Source organism: Zootoca vivipara, chromosome 6 (genome assembly GCF_965207765.1).
Source record: "Zootoca vivipara chromosome 6, rZooViv2.hap1.1, whole genome shotgun sequence".
NCBI classification, from domain to species: domain Eukaryota; kingdom Metazoa; phylum Chordata; class Lepidosauria; order Squamata; family Lacertidae; genus Zootoca; species Zootoca vivipara.
This window is the reverse complement of record NC_142589.1, coordinates 44786508-44805443: the sequence shown is the minus strand read 5'-3', so window position 1 is coordinate 44805443 and position 18936 is coordinate 44786508. Positions and strand designations below refer to the sequence as shown.

The 18936-nt window shown below is 39.6% G+C and overlaps 1 protein-coding gene across 3 annotated transcripts in view; it reads right to left on the bottom strand.

Annotated features, from left to right (window-relative positions):
- Positions 1-18936, bottom strand: part of WWOX (WW domain containing oxidoreductase) — a 572066-nt gene that overhangs the window by 518493 nt on the left and 34637 nt on the right. For all 3 annotated transcript variants that reach the window (XM_088672015.1, XM_035117487.3, XM_035117485.3), the window contains exon 5: positions 14980-15086. In XM_088672015.1, coding sequence (XP_088528141.1) covers positions 14980-15086 — 107 coding nt within the window. The remainder of the gene's footprint in view (positions 1-14979; positions 15087-18936) is intronic.

Genomic DNA, 18936 nt, shown 5'->3' with positions numbered 1-18936 from the left:
GGGTGTCATTTGCTCCAAGAAAGCCATCAGCTCCATAAGGTGTGGTCCCTTCAAAACTATCTCCTGGAATAAAACCTGCTTCTCATGAAAACATGGTCTCTTGGATTCTCAACAAGAAAGCTGACTGCTTTTGAATGTAGGATGTGCATCCAGATGCTACATACCTTGAACATGGCTTTTTCAGATGCACAATCTTCTCTTAAGTATAGAGTTCAGGGGAAGCCTTTAGTTTCTCTTCTTATCTGAAGCCAGCTGTGCTTCACACTGATTGGATGACTCCTTGTGAAAGTACAAATCCATTTCCTTATCAGTACCAGGGGGTGAGGAACAGACCCATTGACCTTGACAAATGTGGGCACAGGCTGCATGGCATGGGGGGGTGTTTCATAATATTGACTATTGCATTAGAATCAGCTTAGTCACATATATATATAATTTTACACAACTCTGCTAATGAACTTCTTCAATGCACTGCATTAACTTTCAATCACCTTTTGTGCATCTGTTCTTCAGATATATGTATTAGTTCACACCATGAAGAAACAGAAACCTACTTCAGAACATGAAGTTCAATTCAGTGCTGAGAATGAACACTCATCTATAGTTGTTGTGTTCAGAAGTAGCTAGAGATTATATTTTTCATTCATTCCAGGAAATATAGCACCAAGCTTGGGTCAAAATAGTCATAATAATTATTTTTTAATGAACTAGGAAATGACAGCACTGAATCCAGTGGGATGACCTCTGGATGGTGTACTCTGGGGCAGCTTCTCAACTTTCAGAAAAAGTGGTGTTTTGTTGTTCTTAAAAGTAAGGGGAAATACGTTTATGTCCCACTTTTAACCTTTTTTAAAGATGGAAATCTAAAGTATGTGAGGAGAAACACATGTGCTGATAAGCATCACAATAATGGATATTCCAAAATGTGGGGAGGGGGGGTGTACAGGCCCACCTATTGGAGCATATGCACAGTAACTAATGGTTTGAGAACCCCAAATCTCAACTCACTCTCCACCAACTTTGTCCCACATCTCCACTTTCAGTTCATGTTCACTTTTAGCTAACAACCTTCTTCAATGGAATTAAAATGCAATGGATTGGGGAACAAATAAAATAGAAGTAAATATAATCATGTAGAGTTATTTTAATATATTAATTCTAATAGCAGTGTTAAGCCTGCTGTAGCTGAAAAGGAAAATCACTGCAAGGAGCCCTGTGGCACACCTTCAAAGCTAACAAATTGATTTGGGCAGGAGCTTTCAAAGACAGGAACCTACCTCAACATGCATCTGATGAAAAATAGGCTCTTGCCTACAAAAGTTCATGACACAAATGCATTAATCTTTAAGGAATTGCAGGGCTCTTATATTTTGCTCCAATAACATCTTTATTGAAAACTTCAAAGAAATAATGAACAAAAATAAAGTCCTTGCATCTTAGTCCAGCTGCTTAAGCCTGTTTTGCATTCTCCTGCCAGCTAGTACAAATGGCTTGTGTACAGTAAAGGTGTATTTTTAAAAAAGTGTAATCCGTAACCAGATTCCTGAAGACAGTGTTACATATGATACATGATGATTCCAGATTCTTAGAAGATTGTGTATTTATTCGAAAGCAATTCTAACTGTTTGCTCTGAGCTATAAGATACAAAGCACTGCATTTAAGTTATTCTCAGATATGTATCTCTGAAAGATACCATTAATCGCTTAAACTGTGTCTGAGGAGGCATCAGAAACAACTTCATTTCTCATACATGTATTATAATGTTCTCAGAATGGAAAGATTCATTATTTCTCAACTGATGCTTGCATTCTACTGTGAACCAAAGGCACTCTGCTCTTGAAATACATTTCAAAATAAAAAATGACACTATGTCTTTTGTCTTTGGTATTAGAAGTGGAATACTGACTAGTTTGTTTAAGAAACTTCCCAAATGCTTTTTAATGAGCAATAAATATGCAGTTATTACAGAGTAGTTTAGATTATTTAACTGAAAGTATCTTGGAACATTTGGGGGATGCAGGAAATGCAAGCCATGCAGACTTCCTGTTCTGCACGCTTGACTGTACCTTGTGAGATAAGGAGAAGCCAGGAAAGAGCACAGGGCCCAAGGCAACCTGGTGACCTTCACAATGTAGCAGGGATTCAAAACCAAGGCTCCAGCTTTCAAACTCAACATTTCCTAGCCACTACCCTATGCTGGCTGTTGGCAGGGATCTACCGTAGTTGCCTTTAGTCAAAATAACATTTCAGCTGAGGAAGTATTGTACTTCCTGGCCCTTAAACCATAATATTTTCATTGCTAGTAAAATGTGATTTCTTGCCATGTTAAAAAACCTATTTTCGGAGGTCTACATAGTAAGGATATTGTGAGCATCTGAACAGAAGTGTGTATAAGCCCCTGCTCCAATGCTTGCAGGCAGGAATGAGGTTAATACAGCTGATTTCAGGCAGGGCTGTGCTTGCAGTGATTATGTGAATGGCCACATTTCTTTGTAGCAGGAGAAAAGAAAGGAGGCAGTAGTAGTTGGCACCCCGTTACCAGTTCGAGGATTCCTGGCGTTCACAAAGCAAAGGCCCTCCAACACCACTTTCCTGTGCTGAGACAGAAGCTATAGTATCATTCCTGGACAACTGCAGCAGTGGTATCGAAGATTAGGGCAACAGCTTTTAAGTTGCCATGGTAATAGCAAGGCATCATGTGTCTGAGCCAAGCTGTCAATTTCCCCAGCTGCCTTACACCAGAATGTCTCTAGCCAGGCATTCTGTCTTCAACAGTGGTTGGTCAGGTACCTCTGCAATCTTATAAGGAAGACATGATGGAACATGCATTTCCCTCTTAAATCTCCAACATGTGACACAGCCTTTGCTCATTGCAGCTCGTTTTAACAATGAATTTTACACATTATTTAGCTAGTTATAATCATCATAACAATTTATTCCTCCTTAAAATATAGTGTAGCTTACTTTCATTACAGAAAACAACAATATTTAATTTAATAATAATAATAAATTTTTATTTATACCCCACCCTCCCCAGAAGACATCTATTTCCAAACAAGCATCACTTTTAAAATGTGAGCTGGTAGAATTGTTGAATTCCTTCCCAATCATTTGGGGTGCATTATTTTTCAGTTGACCTAAATGAGACTTCTGCAGAATAAGTTTGAGGTCAGCTCTATTGTTATCACCTAGTTTCATCTTTGCTTTTATTTCTGGCTCTGCTTTTTAAATCTTAACTCAGCACTGTGATTTTAATTGTCAAAGAAATAGCATTTAACATTTACAGTAATTAATTCAAGATTATTTAGAATAACTACACTAATTGGTATGTTCTGCAAATCTGCAGCACTGCAGAATTAAAAATAAACATCACAAAGATATAATTTACAGCTAATCTATACTTACAATTAAAGTAAGTTTCAAGATTTATTTCAATCTATATTTTTTATTAGCTGCAACACAGTAATGGGGTGTACAGAGTTCTGGCTTTTCAAGCACCTAGATTATAAAACATAATTACACAAATTAATTAGAAATGAGTGCATATATTTATTCCGTTGTTTATAACCACAGAATATTAAACATGTCAAAGTTAATGAGCAGATTCAACAATAATAAATATTGTCACTAGTATTATGAAATCAGTTCTGGAGCAACTGGACTTCATTTATCTCACTGCATGATAAGGGGGCATAATTTTCCTAAGTATATTCACCTATCACCATTTAGTGTACACATAAGAGGATATACGGTAACAGGAGCAATTAAGAACAAGATGCATGTTGGATCAGGCCAAAGACCTATCTAGTTCAGCACCCTGTTCTCACAGTGACCAACCAGATGCCTATGGGAAGCCTGCAAGCAGAACCTTACTGCCAACAGCACTCTCCCCACTTGTGATTCACAGCAATTGGTATTAACAGGCATACTGCTCTGAAACTGGCACTATAACATAGCCTTATTCTCAATTATTTGCATAGCCTCCATTAAAGCAATCCAAATCACTGCATCTTGTGGGAGGGAGCAAAATCCAGAGTTTAACTACTTTCTTTTGTACTTTCTTCTGTCTGTCCCAAATCTTCCAACGTTTTCATTGAATCATAGAATTGCAGAGTTGGAAAGGTTACCAAGTATCATCTAGACCAACCCCCCTACAATCTAGTTCAACCCCCTCAACTAAAGCATCCGGGATAGATGACCATCCAACCTCTACTTTAATTTACTATTACATTTATAGCCTTTCCTCCAAGGAGCTCAAGGTAGCATACATGGTTCTCTCCCTCTCCATTTTATTCTCACAAAAACCCTATGAGGTAGACTAGGCTGAGGAATAAAGGTCAGCCCAAGCTCACCCAGTGAGCTTCATGGAGGGGATTTAAACCCTAGTCTCCCAGGTCCTGGTCCAACACTCTAACCACTATAAAGCACAGGGTCTTCATTAGATGTCCCTATTTAGCTTCATTGGATGTCCCTGAATTCTAGTATTAGAAGAGGGAGAGTCCTGAACACATGATCTCTGTTGCATTTTGAGTGGCTTTGCACATCACAGGGAGCACCCAAAAGTGGATGCATGAGATACTCATAACTAATATGAGTACTGTATTAGCTTCCCATTTACACCTATTTTTTACACCTGTAAAAAACAGATGGATAATAACACTGCTTAGATAATAACACAATAATATCAAACCATAATTTGCAAAGCTTGACCATGGTTTGGTATTGTGTGCAAATCAACAGTATGAACTGAGAATGGCCAGCAAACTAGAATCTGAAAATCTAGTTTGCTAATCAATTTGCTCACACTCTGATTTGGTGTTACATCCAAATTGCCTGATGAATGACAGTTCTGAGTCAACACAAAGCAAAGCTCCCGTGAATTTTTCATAGGCCTCTCAACCATACAATCATGGTAACTTAATATTTTTATTAAACAGTCATATTTAACATTGAAGCATATCTCAGCTATCTCACATGAAATAGGAACAAGAAAGGGGAAACAACTCTGAAAAAACTCACTATGCTATAACTTATTTTTACCACCTCCTTATAAAGTTATATGCAAGTAATAAAACTATTCTCACAAAAATGATGCACTGAGAATCTTCCACTAGGCTGAATTAATAGAAGTTTCGCAAAAAAGGGGGGGGACAATTTAGATTCAATTTCCAATCTAATTTCCGTTATAAATATGTCCTGAACATAAAGGATTGTGGAACCAACGGGAAACACAGTTTACTTTACTTTCTCTAAATGTTTCACCTTTCCATTTAAAGTTCCGATTGACAGCAATCCTTCCTGGCCCACAGTACTCACATGGAAAGTCAGAACTGAAGCAAGAAAACATTTTTAATAGCATGGGCCTGCATTCGAAAAGAATATTTTCTTTCCCCTTTAGCATATATGTGAAATGCTTCCTTACAGCACATAAAACAGAAAAGAGCAATGTAAAGATTTTTTTACTTTACGTCATTTTGTAATGAATGGACAGTTATATCTCGGGCGTACTCCCAACACACACATAACATCAATCTAGCTGTACTTAATACAGTGCCAGATCTTTTAAAAAGACACCCCCACAACCCCCACAGCATTTCTGACTTCCTCTTGCACCATCTTTCTTTTTATTTTATTTTCTTTCAAAGATGGAAAGCTTCACAAATTTGGATGTCATTCATTTGCACTATACTTTCTAAACCAATCACAAGAAGTGCTTTTTAATTTAGATTTATAACCTGAGCAATCCCCAAGGCCTTGGAAACGCCACATTTTCTCATCTCATTTATTCTTACAACAACCCTGTAGAATAGGCTGCTATTACTCCCAGTTTACAGATGGGAAACCAATCCTGAGGAAGAAAGATTCACTTGAGGCTAGTTGGACTCTCAACACATGTCTTGAAGTCCAACTTTATTAACCACTGGGATGTAATGAGCTTCTGGGAACAGAACAAAGCAATGTTTTAAAATCAGCACCTGTTACTCTAACAGGAGTGGGCTGACTTCATTCCTGCATAGTTGGTTGGTTTTAAACCAAAATCTATGCGGCTCACCATCAAGTTTTAAATCGACAAGTGTGCATCTGGGCCAAAACTTTGAACTCAGCCTCATTTTGTGGGGGAGATAGATAGTGGGTGGTAAAATGAGGGCAGAAAGGGAAGCTGAGATTTGTGTTTTGAGGAAGATATGAAGCTTACAGAAGCAAGAGCATTCTGCATAAGTTCCCCGCCCCCCCACCAATAAAAAAACCAAGCCATCAATAAAGCCTCAATGTCCCTCAAATTTCAGTCTACACAAATGACTGTGAAAGCTGAGACTTTGGCCCAGCACCACTTAACTGTCAACAGTTAAGCAATACAGTGTACATACTCTGTTTTAAGAGCAACAATGTTTCAACGTCCATTAGGCCAGAATTATTGCAAGAATCCCAATTGGTCCTTTGGTGGACTACAGCCCCTCTTCTACCCTCCTCAGTTTATAAGGGAAATGTTTCATGAGTTTCAATAACTCTGTCTCAGTCTCTTAATGTAGATTATGTAACCTTTAAATGTGGTTCATCTCAGATTTTAAGAAATATTCATTTTCTGTATAGCATGGAAGTAAGTAGCTGCTTTCACTGTGTGAAAATTCTGCTTTATTGATAACATTCTCCTAACACCAATCAAGTTTGCTGAATTCTAAGGGTGTCTTCAAAATTATTTTTCAACAGAGAAAATAATTCTATGTTAGAAACAGAAACAGAAAAAAATCTGTTAGTAGATTTTTAAAGACTCACATTGAATTCAATTGAGCAAAAATGGGCTGGGCTCATTTTTCTCCCGGACTTCCCATTGAAACTAATCACACCATGTATTAGGCCACTCCCCAGAAATTCTTCTGCTGGATGGTTTTAAAATGCAGACAATGAAAAGCACTGCAGAAGCAAAATAAGGCCAATAATATAATTACGGTGGTATGCCTGCATAGTCTGAGTTAATGTTATTATTTGACATTGCAAGGCTATGTTTTCTCCCATGAGTCACAACGGAGACAAGGTTCACCCTAATTGGTTCCAAAGCACAACCTACCCTCAACAATCTTTCCTCAGGACCAGTAATGTTAATTTCTACACGACTGTAAATAGTGTTTGCCAACAATACAAACATGGTAATAAGAGGCTAGGTGGGTAAATAATGTGGTTACAAAGCAGCTTATTTGCATTTTTATTTAAAACTGCGTTCGTTAAAAAGCAGCTCAGATTTCTCTTTGCAGAAGCAGCCTTGGTTAAGAAGTAGAGCAGTAATTACTCTCTTTAGGGGTTCTTTTATATGTCCTTTAGGGAATTAGAATGAAAAGATAAGCAGAATTAGAAAAGGAATCATGTAAAGTATGAAATGTACTATAAACACTTAGTAGTGTATTTACCGTAAGCTAAGTTGGTCTTCATTATGGAATATGTAGCATGCTTATATTGCCAGTACTATAGTAGAGAGACTTAAGAAATTTAGAACTGGCAAGTTTACTTCTTCAAAAATTAAATTATAAGCAGAATTTGCTTTATGCAAGAATGAATCTGGCATGTGTGCATTCGTTTATATGTAGACTTATACACACAACCCCAATGTTGTTGGCATTCTGCAGAGATCTACTGTGCACATTCCTGTCCCCTTCTCCCAATCTGAGGCAGACTTGAACTCGAAACAGCATCCAAACCCATCTATACCATTAACTCCTGTGTCAGGTTTTGTATCTGAAGTTTTAAATAGAGAGATTTAAAATATTCAATTTTTACAATTTTGAAAACTTCAATATACCGTATATTAAATGATATGAATAAATGACTAAGGTACTCCAATGCAGATAAACACCAGTGAGTCCTGTTCCCTCAAGTGAGCAGAGTCTTAATTCTATATTGGACATAAGCTCCTGCCCACAAAAGGAAAGAGGGAAGTTCCTGTATGTTCACTTGGCCATAGGCTTAATACATACACTTCCTTGTAAATCACCAAAATCTAATGGTGAAAAATTCAAGTAGTAACATTATATCACTTAACCTTTTTGGAACACCTCCATAAGACTCTTGAAAAGTGCCTACCAAATCTTTTAAAGTATCTTCTGCTTACCCACATGAACCAGAGAGGCAGCTTTTGTATTTCAAAATCTAATTACTTTTAAGAAAATTGCTGCATTTATTTGGATCATAAAAATCACATCTTTATTATGTTGGTAGTACAAGGCTAGTGATACACACAGACAAAGGTCTGAAACAGTTCAGCTGTTCTCAGGACATTGATTTGGTATAAATGATATCCACAATTCAACAATGGGCCAGCCTTTCAGAGTGCAAAAGGCTCAACACATCTGCTATATAATTCAGACCCTATTTTACAGTGGTTTCATTACCAACCATAAAAACTGTAACAGTGGAACTGTATAAACAAACTGAACAGTGTTTTTACTGTAAAACATGAACGTACTATAAATATTTGTCTTTCCCTTCTCTCAGCATCTGTAATGAGAGAAGCAAATTCATGCCATATGTTTATAGTACAAGGGGAAAAAAGTGTATCTCAACAGTTCATCCATGCAGTTGTTTGTGAAGCTGTTAAATTGCTTTAATTTGCCCATTTGCTTTTTAACACATTCATTTACTTACAGATCATTAAAAAAACCTAGTGCTTCACTTAATGTTCCTGAGGTTCAGTTGTTGATATTGTCAACAATGGAAGGCATGACCAAAAGTTCCAAGGAGAAACCCAGCCGTCTGCTATTCCGGTCATCTTTGTGTATGATTGCAGTCACCGTTTCCTTGATCTGCCACTAATTTTCTGCCATTTTAATCTTTTAACTTGGAAAGGCTTTTCTTGCATTATTCCAGCCAATCAGGGATCAAACAGTGAATAAAAACAGTCAACATGCCACAGATTTGTCTATGTGATGATGTCAATAAAGGCAAACAAAGCCTTCTCATAGACTCATTCTGATAAGAATGTATACAAAGTTAGGATGGGGACTGAGGCATGACTGGCAATATAGTGATGATAGCAACCACGTTTTCAGGAATAACATGTTTGTTGCTGTGGCTGACTGAGAAATGCTGTGGCTGACTGCATTGTTTTGCATCAGGGGTGAAGAACCTCTGGCCCTCCAGATGTTGCAGCTCCAGCAAGCATGTCAAACGGCAGGGATGTTCGTCCAGCAACATATAGAGGGTGAAAGATTCCCCACAGCCGTCTTAAATGATGTTACAGAATTACAAAGAATGATACTCTAAATTACAATGAATGACTTCAGCAGTCCAAAGAAGGCTAATTTATACTCAGAATTTGAAAGTTCCATATTCTAAAAGCGGCATAAAAGTGCTGATCTAAATTCTTCAAACCATCTCATTCTCAGAATACAAACTGGATAGCTATTTAATTTGTGCATTATATCTCTAAACGTAGAGTATACAGATATAACAGGAATGACATGAAAAGCTAAGGAATTGGACCGGACCACTATCAAAACTTGGATCTGGCTGTTGAATACAATAAAGGATATTAAGGTACAGTATAGTTTTTAGAGCCTCTCAGCAAATTTTGCCTAAAATGAGGAGGCTTGAGGAAAGCTTAGCTGTTGGAACTCTGTGCTGCAAGGAAAATGCAGTGGCCAATGATTTAGCAATTTCCAAAAATGGATTAGATATCAGTAGGAAGCAATGTATGTATTTGCCAGCTGATTGTGCCCAATTTTAACTCCCACTCATACCATATTGTGACTCTTCCGCCCTGCACCACCATTTTATGATTGATGAGACTGATTTTCAGTCATCTCTAGTGGGCCCTGGGAGTAGGAAGTGTGAGCACCCTTGCTCTAGAAGTAGCAAAACAAACAAACAAACAAAACCTATCTTCCCATTGTAGAACTATGTAAACATTATGCATTTGCAAAATAGTGCTAGTAAATGTTTGCTTTCTTATAATCATCTTTTGGATCCAACTCTATAATTCTGTTTGTATATATTCTGAAGTATTTCTTAAAGAGATGGATACAGTCGGGAGCTGTGAAAACCCTACTCAATCATTACTCTTTCATTCAATGGTGTCAATAATATAATACAGAATAAGCCCCTGAGTTCTTCAGCTCATGGGATAGGATTTCAGCCTTCTCCTGAGCAAATGTGTTTACAAACTGTGCCAGAGTGTTTTTCATTAAGCCTTAAAGTCAATTAAGCTGTGAATTGGAACAATCATTCCTCCTTTGCAAAGTATTGATATTTTTTTACTGCTCGCTTTAGGGTCTTTCCCACTACTCAAGAAGAGATTTATGCTTGACAATTTCTGATTAAAATGAATCATAGCTCTAAAATTCTAATTTCCTTTTTTTTTTTCCAGCACAAGAAATTGTAACAGTTTTAAACTGATAACAGCCTCCAATATGCAATGAAAACCTCATGGCAATTTGGAAATCAAACAGAAATGCTTTCTTCGGGTTTTAAGACACAATAAACCACCTAAACATCCAGGAATTGTGGAAAACACTACACATACACCTCTCACATGCAGATATTTTAATTATTTTTTTCCTTTAGGGGGTCCAACAGTAGTCTCATGGTCTCCATCTTTTAACCTTGCAACAACCCTGTGAGGTAGGTTAGGCTGAGAGAGAGATCTGGACCATGGTCATTCAGCAAGCTTCAGAGCGGAGCAGGGATTTGAATCCAGGCAGGTGCTCCAAGTCCATGAAGTTGAGGCCTTGACAGTCCGTCCGTCCGCCCCCACCCCCACCCAATTTTGAAGGGGCCTTCAGGGGGCGAAACGAAGGGACTGGGAGGGAAGATGGGGGGAATAAAACTAGGGCACTATTTATGTTACAAAGCTATTGTAACTATCAGTGAGAATTAAGGAGCGAAAACCTGTTGGTCTCTCAGCTGTGTCAGTGAGCTGGCCCAGCTTCTAATCTCTCTATGCTGCAGCCTGATGGAATGGCTGCCATCAGCCACTACATCACAATGGTCACCAAAGGCTGTATACAAAAACAAAACATTAGAACCAACTTTAAATACTAAACCAAAGAGCAGAGCAGAAAATCTTTTAAAACCATGAGAAGCAGAATCAAAGATTCACGTGATATAAACCATTAAAAGCCATATGGAATGTGTTTTGTTTTTTTTACACTTGAATGTAAGCAAAATGGGACCAATGCAACATTTTGCACCATCCATAGCTTTCAAACACTCTTCAAGGGCAGCACCACATAGAATGCACTGCAGTAATCTAAACACAGGATTAGGCAAATAGCTCAAGGCAGTGTAGTAAGCTTCAAGGCTGACATGAACCACACAGGGATCTGAACCACACTAGCTCTGGAACTACAGGCATTAACTGTGGGATTAAGAATTCAACCTCAGTGAATTCAAGGCAGAGTTTAATATTTATGAATAAACCAAATGAATTATAGTCAAGGTACATCTCTTTTGTATTCCATTTTTAATCAGATATTACTTTCCTTTCAATTTATGTATCCCCCACCAACAGGTCTTGGCATCCCAGTCTGCCACTGTACGAGAGACAACATTGGCAAGTTTTTGAACAGTGGCTTTACCACAAAACTGACAAGCTCGGCACCAAAAAAAAGGGACTTGTTTTGCTACAGGTGACCGGGGGAGGGGGAGGGGGGGAGAGAACATGTGTGCATGTGCTTTGCCTCCAAAAACATAGTTTAATCATCCTCTGGAAGTTTGTTTTTGATTTTTTACACCATACCTACTGTGACACGTTGCATTTTATGGATTATTATGCCAAATTTAAAGTCAGGTTTATCAGGATCACTTTTTTTTTTTGCAAAGCTTATTCATATACTGGAAGTGAAGGATATAAACAATATTTTCATCCAAATGCCTATTGCTTTGTGGCACTACTGATATAAATGTAAAAGAACATTTGTGTCAAATATACATATAAAATTTACATTTAATTCAATTCTCAGAACACATGTCTTATCACCATTATCAAATTATTAAATTGAGCTATTCCAATCAGAACATTACAACTGTTGAGAAGCCAACTGTTTGCTTTGAATATATTTCTGTTGCTATTTCATAATTCATGTTCTAAGGTCTCTCCTGTCTCTTCAACTGCTAGCATCTATGATGTAGTAGATGTAGAAGATAAGTCAATAGTAGTCAGGAGGTGGGCAACAATGTCCTATTGTAATATCAGAGCAAATCAGACAATGGCATCACGAGTTATAGATATATGTATGTATGATCATAGGCCTCAGCATTTTAATAGCAGTACCAATCTGCTAAAATTAATCAAATAGATTTTTGTAAAAAAAAAATCTTAACTTTAAGTAGCTACTGTCTTTAATCTCCTACCCAAGATTGCTTGCATTTTGATGTAAATATTAAGCATTCTGTAATTCATCAACTAATTCTCTCCTAGTTACACATTTCAAGTAATTAAAGTTCAGTAATAACTTATTCTTTCTGCTCCAGCACCTGCATTTCATTTGTTTATTTTCCCAGAGTCATAAATCTGAGGGACTGTCAAAGTGCCATAATATTAGTGCAATAATCAAAGTTAATTAGTCCCTCTCAATAAACAACAACAAAGTCATTACAAAGATGCATTGAAGGTGCTCTAGCTACCCACTTTACAGATGAGATTGTACTGAAAACAATTAGGAGTGGGGAATGGTTAATAAATAAAATGCATTTTTTTTCTGAAGTAATTTGAAACAAAGACAATGTGGGACCTTTGTTCTTCAATTCATTCCCAGAAATGCTCAATTCATACTGCAATGATGAGATAGGTGCATTAAACTCAAATCTAACAACAGCTTCACATTAAGCATGAAACGGATACAGCCATCTCAAGTCACACATCAGGGAACCATGGCCAGGTGTGGTTCTCGTGTATGCTGCCAAACGTTTTACCATATATTACCATATATTATTACCATATATTATTGCAGAAAACACCAATGTAGTGACAAACACAATTGCTATGTAAACTGTGAAGCGACTAAATCTTCACAACGTTGTAGGGTTATTATAAGGCTGTTTCAAAAGTTGGGTTCATGGTTCATTTCAAAGGTCCAGAAAAAAAGTTATATAAGCAATAAATCAAATCTCTTAATCCAACATGATATTCTTTGAAATTTCAGGTTGAGTATTTTCATATACACACTCATTTAATCCACTAATTACCTAGAGATAATCATAACCTTTGGTGGGTGTAAAACAGTTTTGCATTTAACAATTTAGCTGATCACCATAGGCAACTAGGAATTCCATGCAGGCTAGCAAGATAATTCTGTCCCTGCTCAGCTGGTTTTCATGCTACCTGTGTAGGAAAGAAAGCCTTTTTCTCCATGACCAGCTGAAGCGTAGGCTAGTAACCTTTGTGGTCATATTAGGTTATCATTCAATGTAAATTCAGGTCCTCAAGTGAACCAAATGAAGACATGAAAATGAAGTTTATAATGATGTACCAAACTTTTTCACAAGAACCAGATCCATTTAGACAGCTCCATTTTAAGTCATACATTTTAAAGAATTACTCAGCAATGTATTTAACCCACATTATTAACAGTACAGTAGCCAATAATGAGTTTGACCAAACTGCGGGAGGCAGTGCAAGACAGGAGTGCCTGGCGTGCTATGGTCCATGGGGTCACGAAGAGTCGGACACGACTAAATGACTAAACAACAACAACCAATAATGGCAAAATTAGTGCTGGTTCTAAACGGAAAGCTAATCAGCAGTCTTTGAAATACTTATTTATCTATTTAGTTAGTTCCAAATATGGTATGTCTCTTTATTGACAGTTGCAATATTTTCATTATTTACATGTCTCTGTAAAAATTGCAGAAGCTTCACACAAAAACACAACAGGTAATGATTGTGTAAAAAATTAAAATGCATGCTTCTTAGAACAGGGACCTTGTTTCACTGCAAAGTACCATAAAGGTAAAGGAACCCGACTGTTAGGTCCTGTCATGGACGACTCTGGGGTTGCGGTGCTCATCTCGCTTTACTGGCCGAGGGAGCCGGCGTACAGCTTTCAGGTCATGTGACCAGCATGACTAAGCCGCTTCTGGTGAACCAGAACAGCGCAAGGAAACACCGTTTACCTTCCTGCCGGAGCGGTACCTATTTATCTACTTGCACTTTGACGTGCTTTTGAACTGCTAGGTTGGCAGGAGCAGGGACCGAGCAACGGGAGCTCACCCCGTTGCAAGGATTCGAACCACCGACCTTCTGATCGGCAAGCCCTAGGCTCTGTGCTTTAATCCACAGCGCCACCCGCGTTCTGCAAACTACCATACACACCAATAAATAATGGCATACATCTTCCCTGCTCGCAGTATTATTTATTTATTTTATTAGATAGTCATACAATGCAAAGCAGGTTCAGGGTGACTTACAATCCATTTTAAAAACATACAAAATGGTTAACAACCACCATAATTTTAAACCTTCAAATCAATACATAAAACACCAGCTTTCCATTGGGCAGAGGTACACTAATCAGCAACCCAGAGAAGCAGTAGCATAAAGCCATGACTCAGCTGGCTCAAATTCCATCAAATGGCCAGGTGAAAAGCACGAGTCTTAACCTGGTGTCAAAAGATGCCAGTGTCAGCACCAGGTAGCCCTTGGTCCAGAGAGCATTCCACAGGCTCTACAACCAAAAAGCTCTCTCTCACGTAATCAAGCAGTGACGAAAAAGACAATAGTTCAGGTAGTTTCGACCCTACCTCTTACCAGTGCCCCCCAAGCCAATCTTCAGGGTTAGGGTGCACATCAGACAGATAAAAATTGGTATCAAAATACATTTGGAATTTTACCCAGGGTTAAGAGCAACAACCTATAGCTAGTATTAATCATGGCTATGGTTGCAAGAGATCTTTCCTTTGATACAACCCTCCCACTCTTTTGAGCACTTTCTTTTCAAGAGCTTTTGACCTTTCTACAATACTTATTGGTGCCAAGAAATACCTTCTCTTACCCATTCTTCCATGATGCGTTGGACAGCGTCATTAGCTCTTAACGTATTTCGGCAGGCAAGGATGACATGTGCACCATGTAGCGCAAACGACTTGGCTGTTTCAAAGCCTACAACAAAACACATATTAAGAACATAAAGTAAGAATCAGAATTTAAAGCTAAGCAGCAGGTATTAACTAACAACCAAGACACTGGAAATATCAGGATTCTATCTGCATACTACAATACAGTATATTGATTATTGAGTCAAAATGTTTTTACCATACTCTCCCGTTAAAGTTCAAAAACTGAAAACCAATAAAGGAATTAGAATAAAACCAAATTGAAATAGAGGTATATATTCAAAATAGCAACATTACATTTGGCCAACAGCCAAGTCTATTATTTTTTATAAGCCATTTTTAGGCATAGTTTTGTGAATCTGATTTTTAAATGCTGGTATTCTCTGCTTTGATTCCCCCTTTGCTTGTGATTTTTAATTGTAGTTTTAATATGTATCATTATGCTTCAAGTATTGTTTTTAATTATGTATTTTTTCTGCCTAGTGCAAAATAATTTAAAATAAAAACAATTCTTAAAAAAAACAAAGTTTTTAGGAAATTTAGAGATTTTAGCAACAATCTAAGTGTAATCAAACTTGCTGCAAGGAGTGAATGTTGGCACAGTTGAAGCAGCACAAGAGAAATGGAGTAATATTCATAGCGACACACCTAACCTACAGGAGCAGAGCCTGTAGATTATCTCAGTACTGTATACATAAAATTCATATGGAAGAAGGCATACTCAAAATACTCAATTGGCTTGAAATGAAGGTGAGAAAAAGGTTCACTTTGACTCTTATTCAAGTCACTTCTTTACCATGTCAGTACCAAGCATACATGGAACTTAAGTGAGTCTTTTCTCTACCTGATATCGTTTAACAGTCACCATCCACCCAAATGCATTGCAGAGGGACTTGAGAAGTGGATTCAAGAAATAACTTGCTAGAAAGACATAGCTGCCAAGTCTCCCGATTTCCCCGGGAAACCCCCGTTTTTTAAAGCCATTCCCGGCTTCATCCCGTACGGCGAAATATCCCGTAATGACCACGATTTCTCGAGACTGTGCCCGTCTTTGTGAATGTGGTGCTCTTTCCCGTCAACCAACCGTACCTCGTCCACCTCCTCAGCTCTGTGCCCGCCCCTTTCTCTCCTTGTGATTGGCCGCCTTGGCAGAGTCTCCCTCAGGGATTGGTAGCCGGCATGCTAAGGAGGGTTTGGCTGTGCACTGTGTAATTAAGTTAGTGGGGCTGTCTCAGTACGCGCTAGAAGCGGCGGTGAGCTGGTCCAATCTCTATGGAGGTGACGGAGGGAAGCGCTCGGTGGCTGCTGGCGGGCTCCTCTAGCAGCAGCAGCAGCAGCCTGTGCCTCTCTCTCTCTCCCCTCCCAACCCTCCACCCCCTTTATCGGTGGATAATGTTCAGAGCCTGCTTTTCAAACACCCACTGTAATAAAAATGATCTCTTGAAAATCCAAAATGATCAATCTCTTCTCCCTTTCTTCTTCTTCCTGTCCTCCTCCTCCTCCTCCTCCTCCTCCTCCTCCTCCTCCTCCTCCTCCTCCTCCCCCTCCCTCCTTTATGATCTCCTTTCTGCAAGACCCGGACGTTCAAGAAGGGGAGGGTGTGTGGGTGTGCATGTGCGTGTTTTGGGTTTTTTTTGCATTGCACCGAGCGCACTTCTCCAGGTCTGTCCCGTCCCCCGTCCCTCGTGCTCAAGCTCTGCTTCCCCGTCCCCCCCATCAAGCTCCAGGATTTCAGTTTATTATTTTATTACACCATCAATGCTCGCCCTCCTCCTCCCCAGCTGCTGCTGCCGCGGCTGCTGCTACAAACACATCCCTTTCCAAGCCCCCTCCCCTCACCGTGCCTTTTTCCTCTTTATTAATGTAATATTGGGGAAGGAGAGGAGATGCCCTCCTCCTGGGGAGCCCCTTCCACGTGGCCCCTATCCCCCCCCCCGCCCGGCGGCAGAGGAGCGTGTGCGCTCTTCGGATCGGCTGCTTTTCTGTCCCTCTCCAACAGGCTCCCCCCCCCCAGCTCAGGGAGGGAATGGGTGGCGGATTCCTCCTGAGGGGGGAGGGAAGGAAAAAAGCCAGCGGTAGCAACACAATATTTCAATCTCGCCAGCCAGCTCGTGCCAGGGAACTTAAAGGAGTTTGCGCGCCCGCGTGCGGGGGGTTTTGGCTTCAAGGAATGCAAGCGAGAAGGGAGCAGGTAGGGCAGCAGGGCTGTTGCACCCCTCGAGGCGCAGGCAGAATCCGGGGAGAGGAGGCGAGCGGGATCGCCTCTGGCTGAGGAGGCTGTGTGTGTGTGTGTGCGCGCGAGCGCGCGTGCTCGTGGCACGCGTGTGTGTTTGGCACACCTCTCATCTGCTGGCTGCTCCTGCTGCTGCTGCATTTGCGAACAGACTGAGAAGGGAAGGAGGTGAATGCCGGAGGTCCTTTCCGGAGCCTCCGTGAGGAAAAGGGAAGAGGGCTGAGGGAAGAGGAGAGGGCTGGCTGGGTGGCTGGGCAACCTTCATGGAGCCTCGGCTCCTGGGCTGGAAATCGGGCAGCGCTGGCACCGGAAGTTGCTCCTACGCAACTTCCGGTGCCGATCTGCTGTGGTCCCGTATTTTTCTAACCCAGACTTGTAAGCTATGTAGAAAGAATTGTTACGTATCCCAGGGGAGTGACTTGGAGACATGCTCATATGATTTGTTATTATGATTCCTACTCCACTCTAGGGGCCCTCAGTGTGGCTTACATAATAAACACACATTAAAATGCAATTACAATTGTATTTTAAAAAAGAAAACTCAATTAAGAACAGAGAAATTGGATTGACAAAGTGACAACACCCTTGGTCCCTGAATAAAATGTTATGGTGTGACATTTGGTGCTCACTGGGACTGCTCACTAAAATGCTCAGTTTTCATGGCGTTGTATTGGCCATTTGACCCTTGGGTGCTCCCTTGAGCACCTTGTTTATGGGTGGTTCCAAATGGTAAATGGGTTCTTATACAGAAGGGAAATTGAGGCATGGGAAAAATAGCTGAAGATGTGAGCTTTTTAATGTTAAAACTAGGCTAACATAAAAGTGACTGATACAATTGTAAAACTAACTTCGAGGTACATTGGCAGTTGGAATTTGACAGTAGAATTTGAAATTAGAGTATTATGACATTGAATTTTTTTGCATATTTGCCCCTTTTTCAATAGGAAAAAATCAAATCCCTATCATATAATCAACCATGTATTTTGGAAAGCGGATTCCCTGTCTGTCTGTCTGTTCGTTCTCTATAGGTTTGGCCTCCTCTCGAAACACAGTTGCCAAACTTGGCATGAAGGTTTTCAAGGTGGGGGCGGGCAGTCTTTGTTGAAGTTTGGATGCCAGGCACCATTCTGAATCTTGATGGCAGACTGAAATGTGACTTTGTCATGACAACCCATTTTTTGATGTAACAGGTCCCTGAAGATATTGTTGCCCCACTGGTGGTCCTTCACCAGATTTGCCATGACTGTTCCAATCAGCACCAATTTGGATGGCTGAAGAGTGGAATAAAAAAAGGCTTTTAATTAATAAATACATTTTATTTCAAATGGAGGTATCACAGAGCCTTTCTCCCAAGGTACCCAAGTTGCATTCTGCTTGTATATTTGTAAATAAAGCATATTACCAAGGCAGGTCTCCAGTGTGCACTCACGCAAAACAATCTAAATGCAGTATGTAGTGAAAACGAGCAAGCTCTCTGATCCTCTCCTCAGATTGATCCAGGAATTTTCTAAGTTTCATGGGGTAACAACTCACAAAAGATGTCCCAAACAAATCTGAGAGCTCTGAAGAATGTTCCATAAACAGCATCAGACTGCCCCACTCAAACACAATCTAGCCACGATATACACCTTAATAACTTCAAGTTACTTAATGCTAGCAGCAC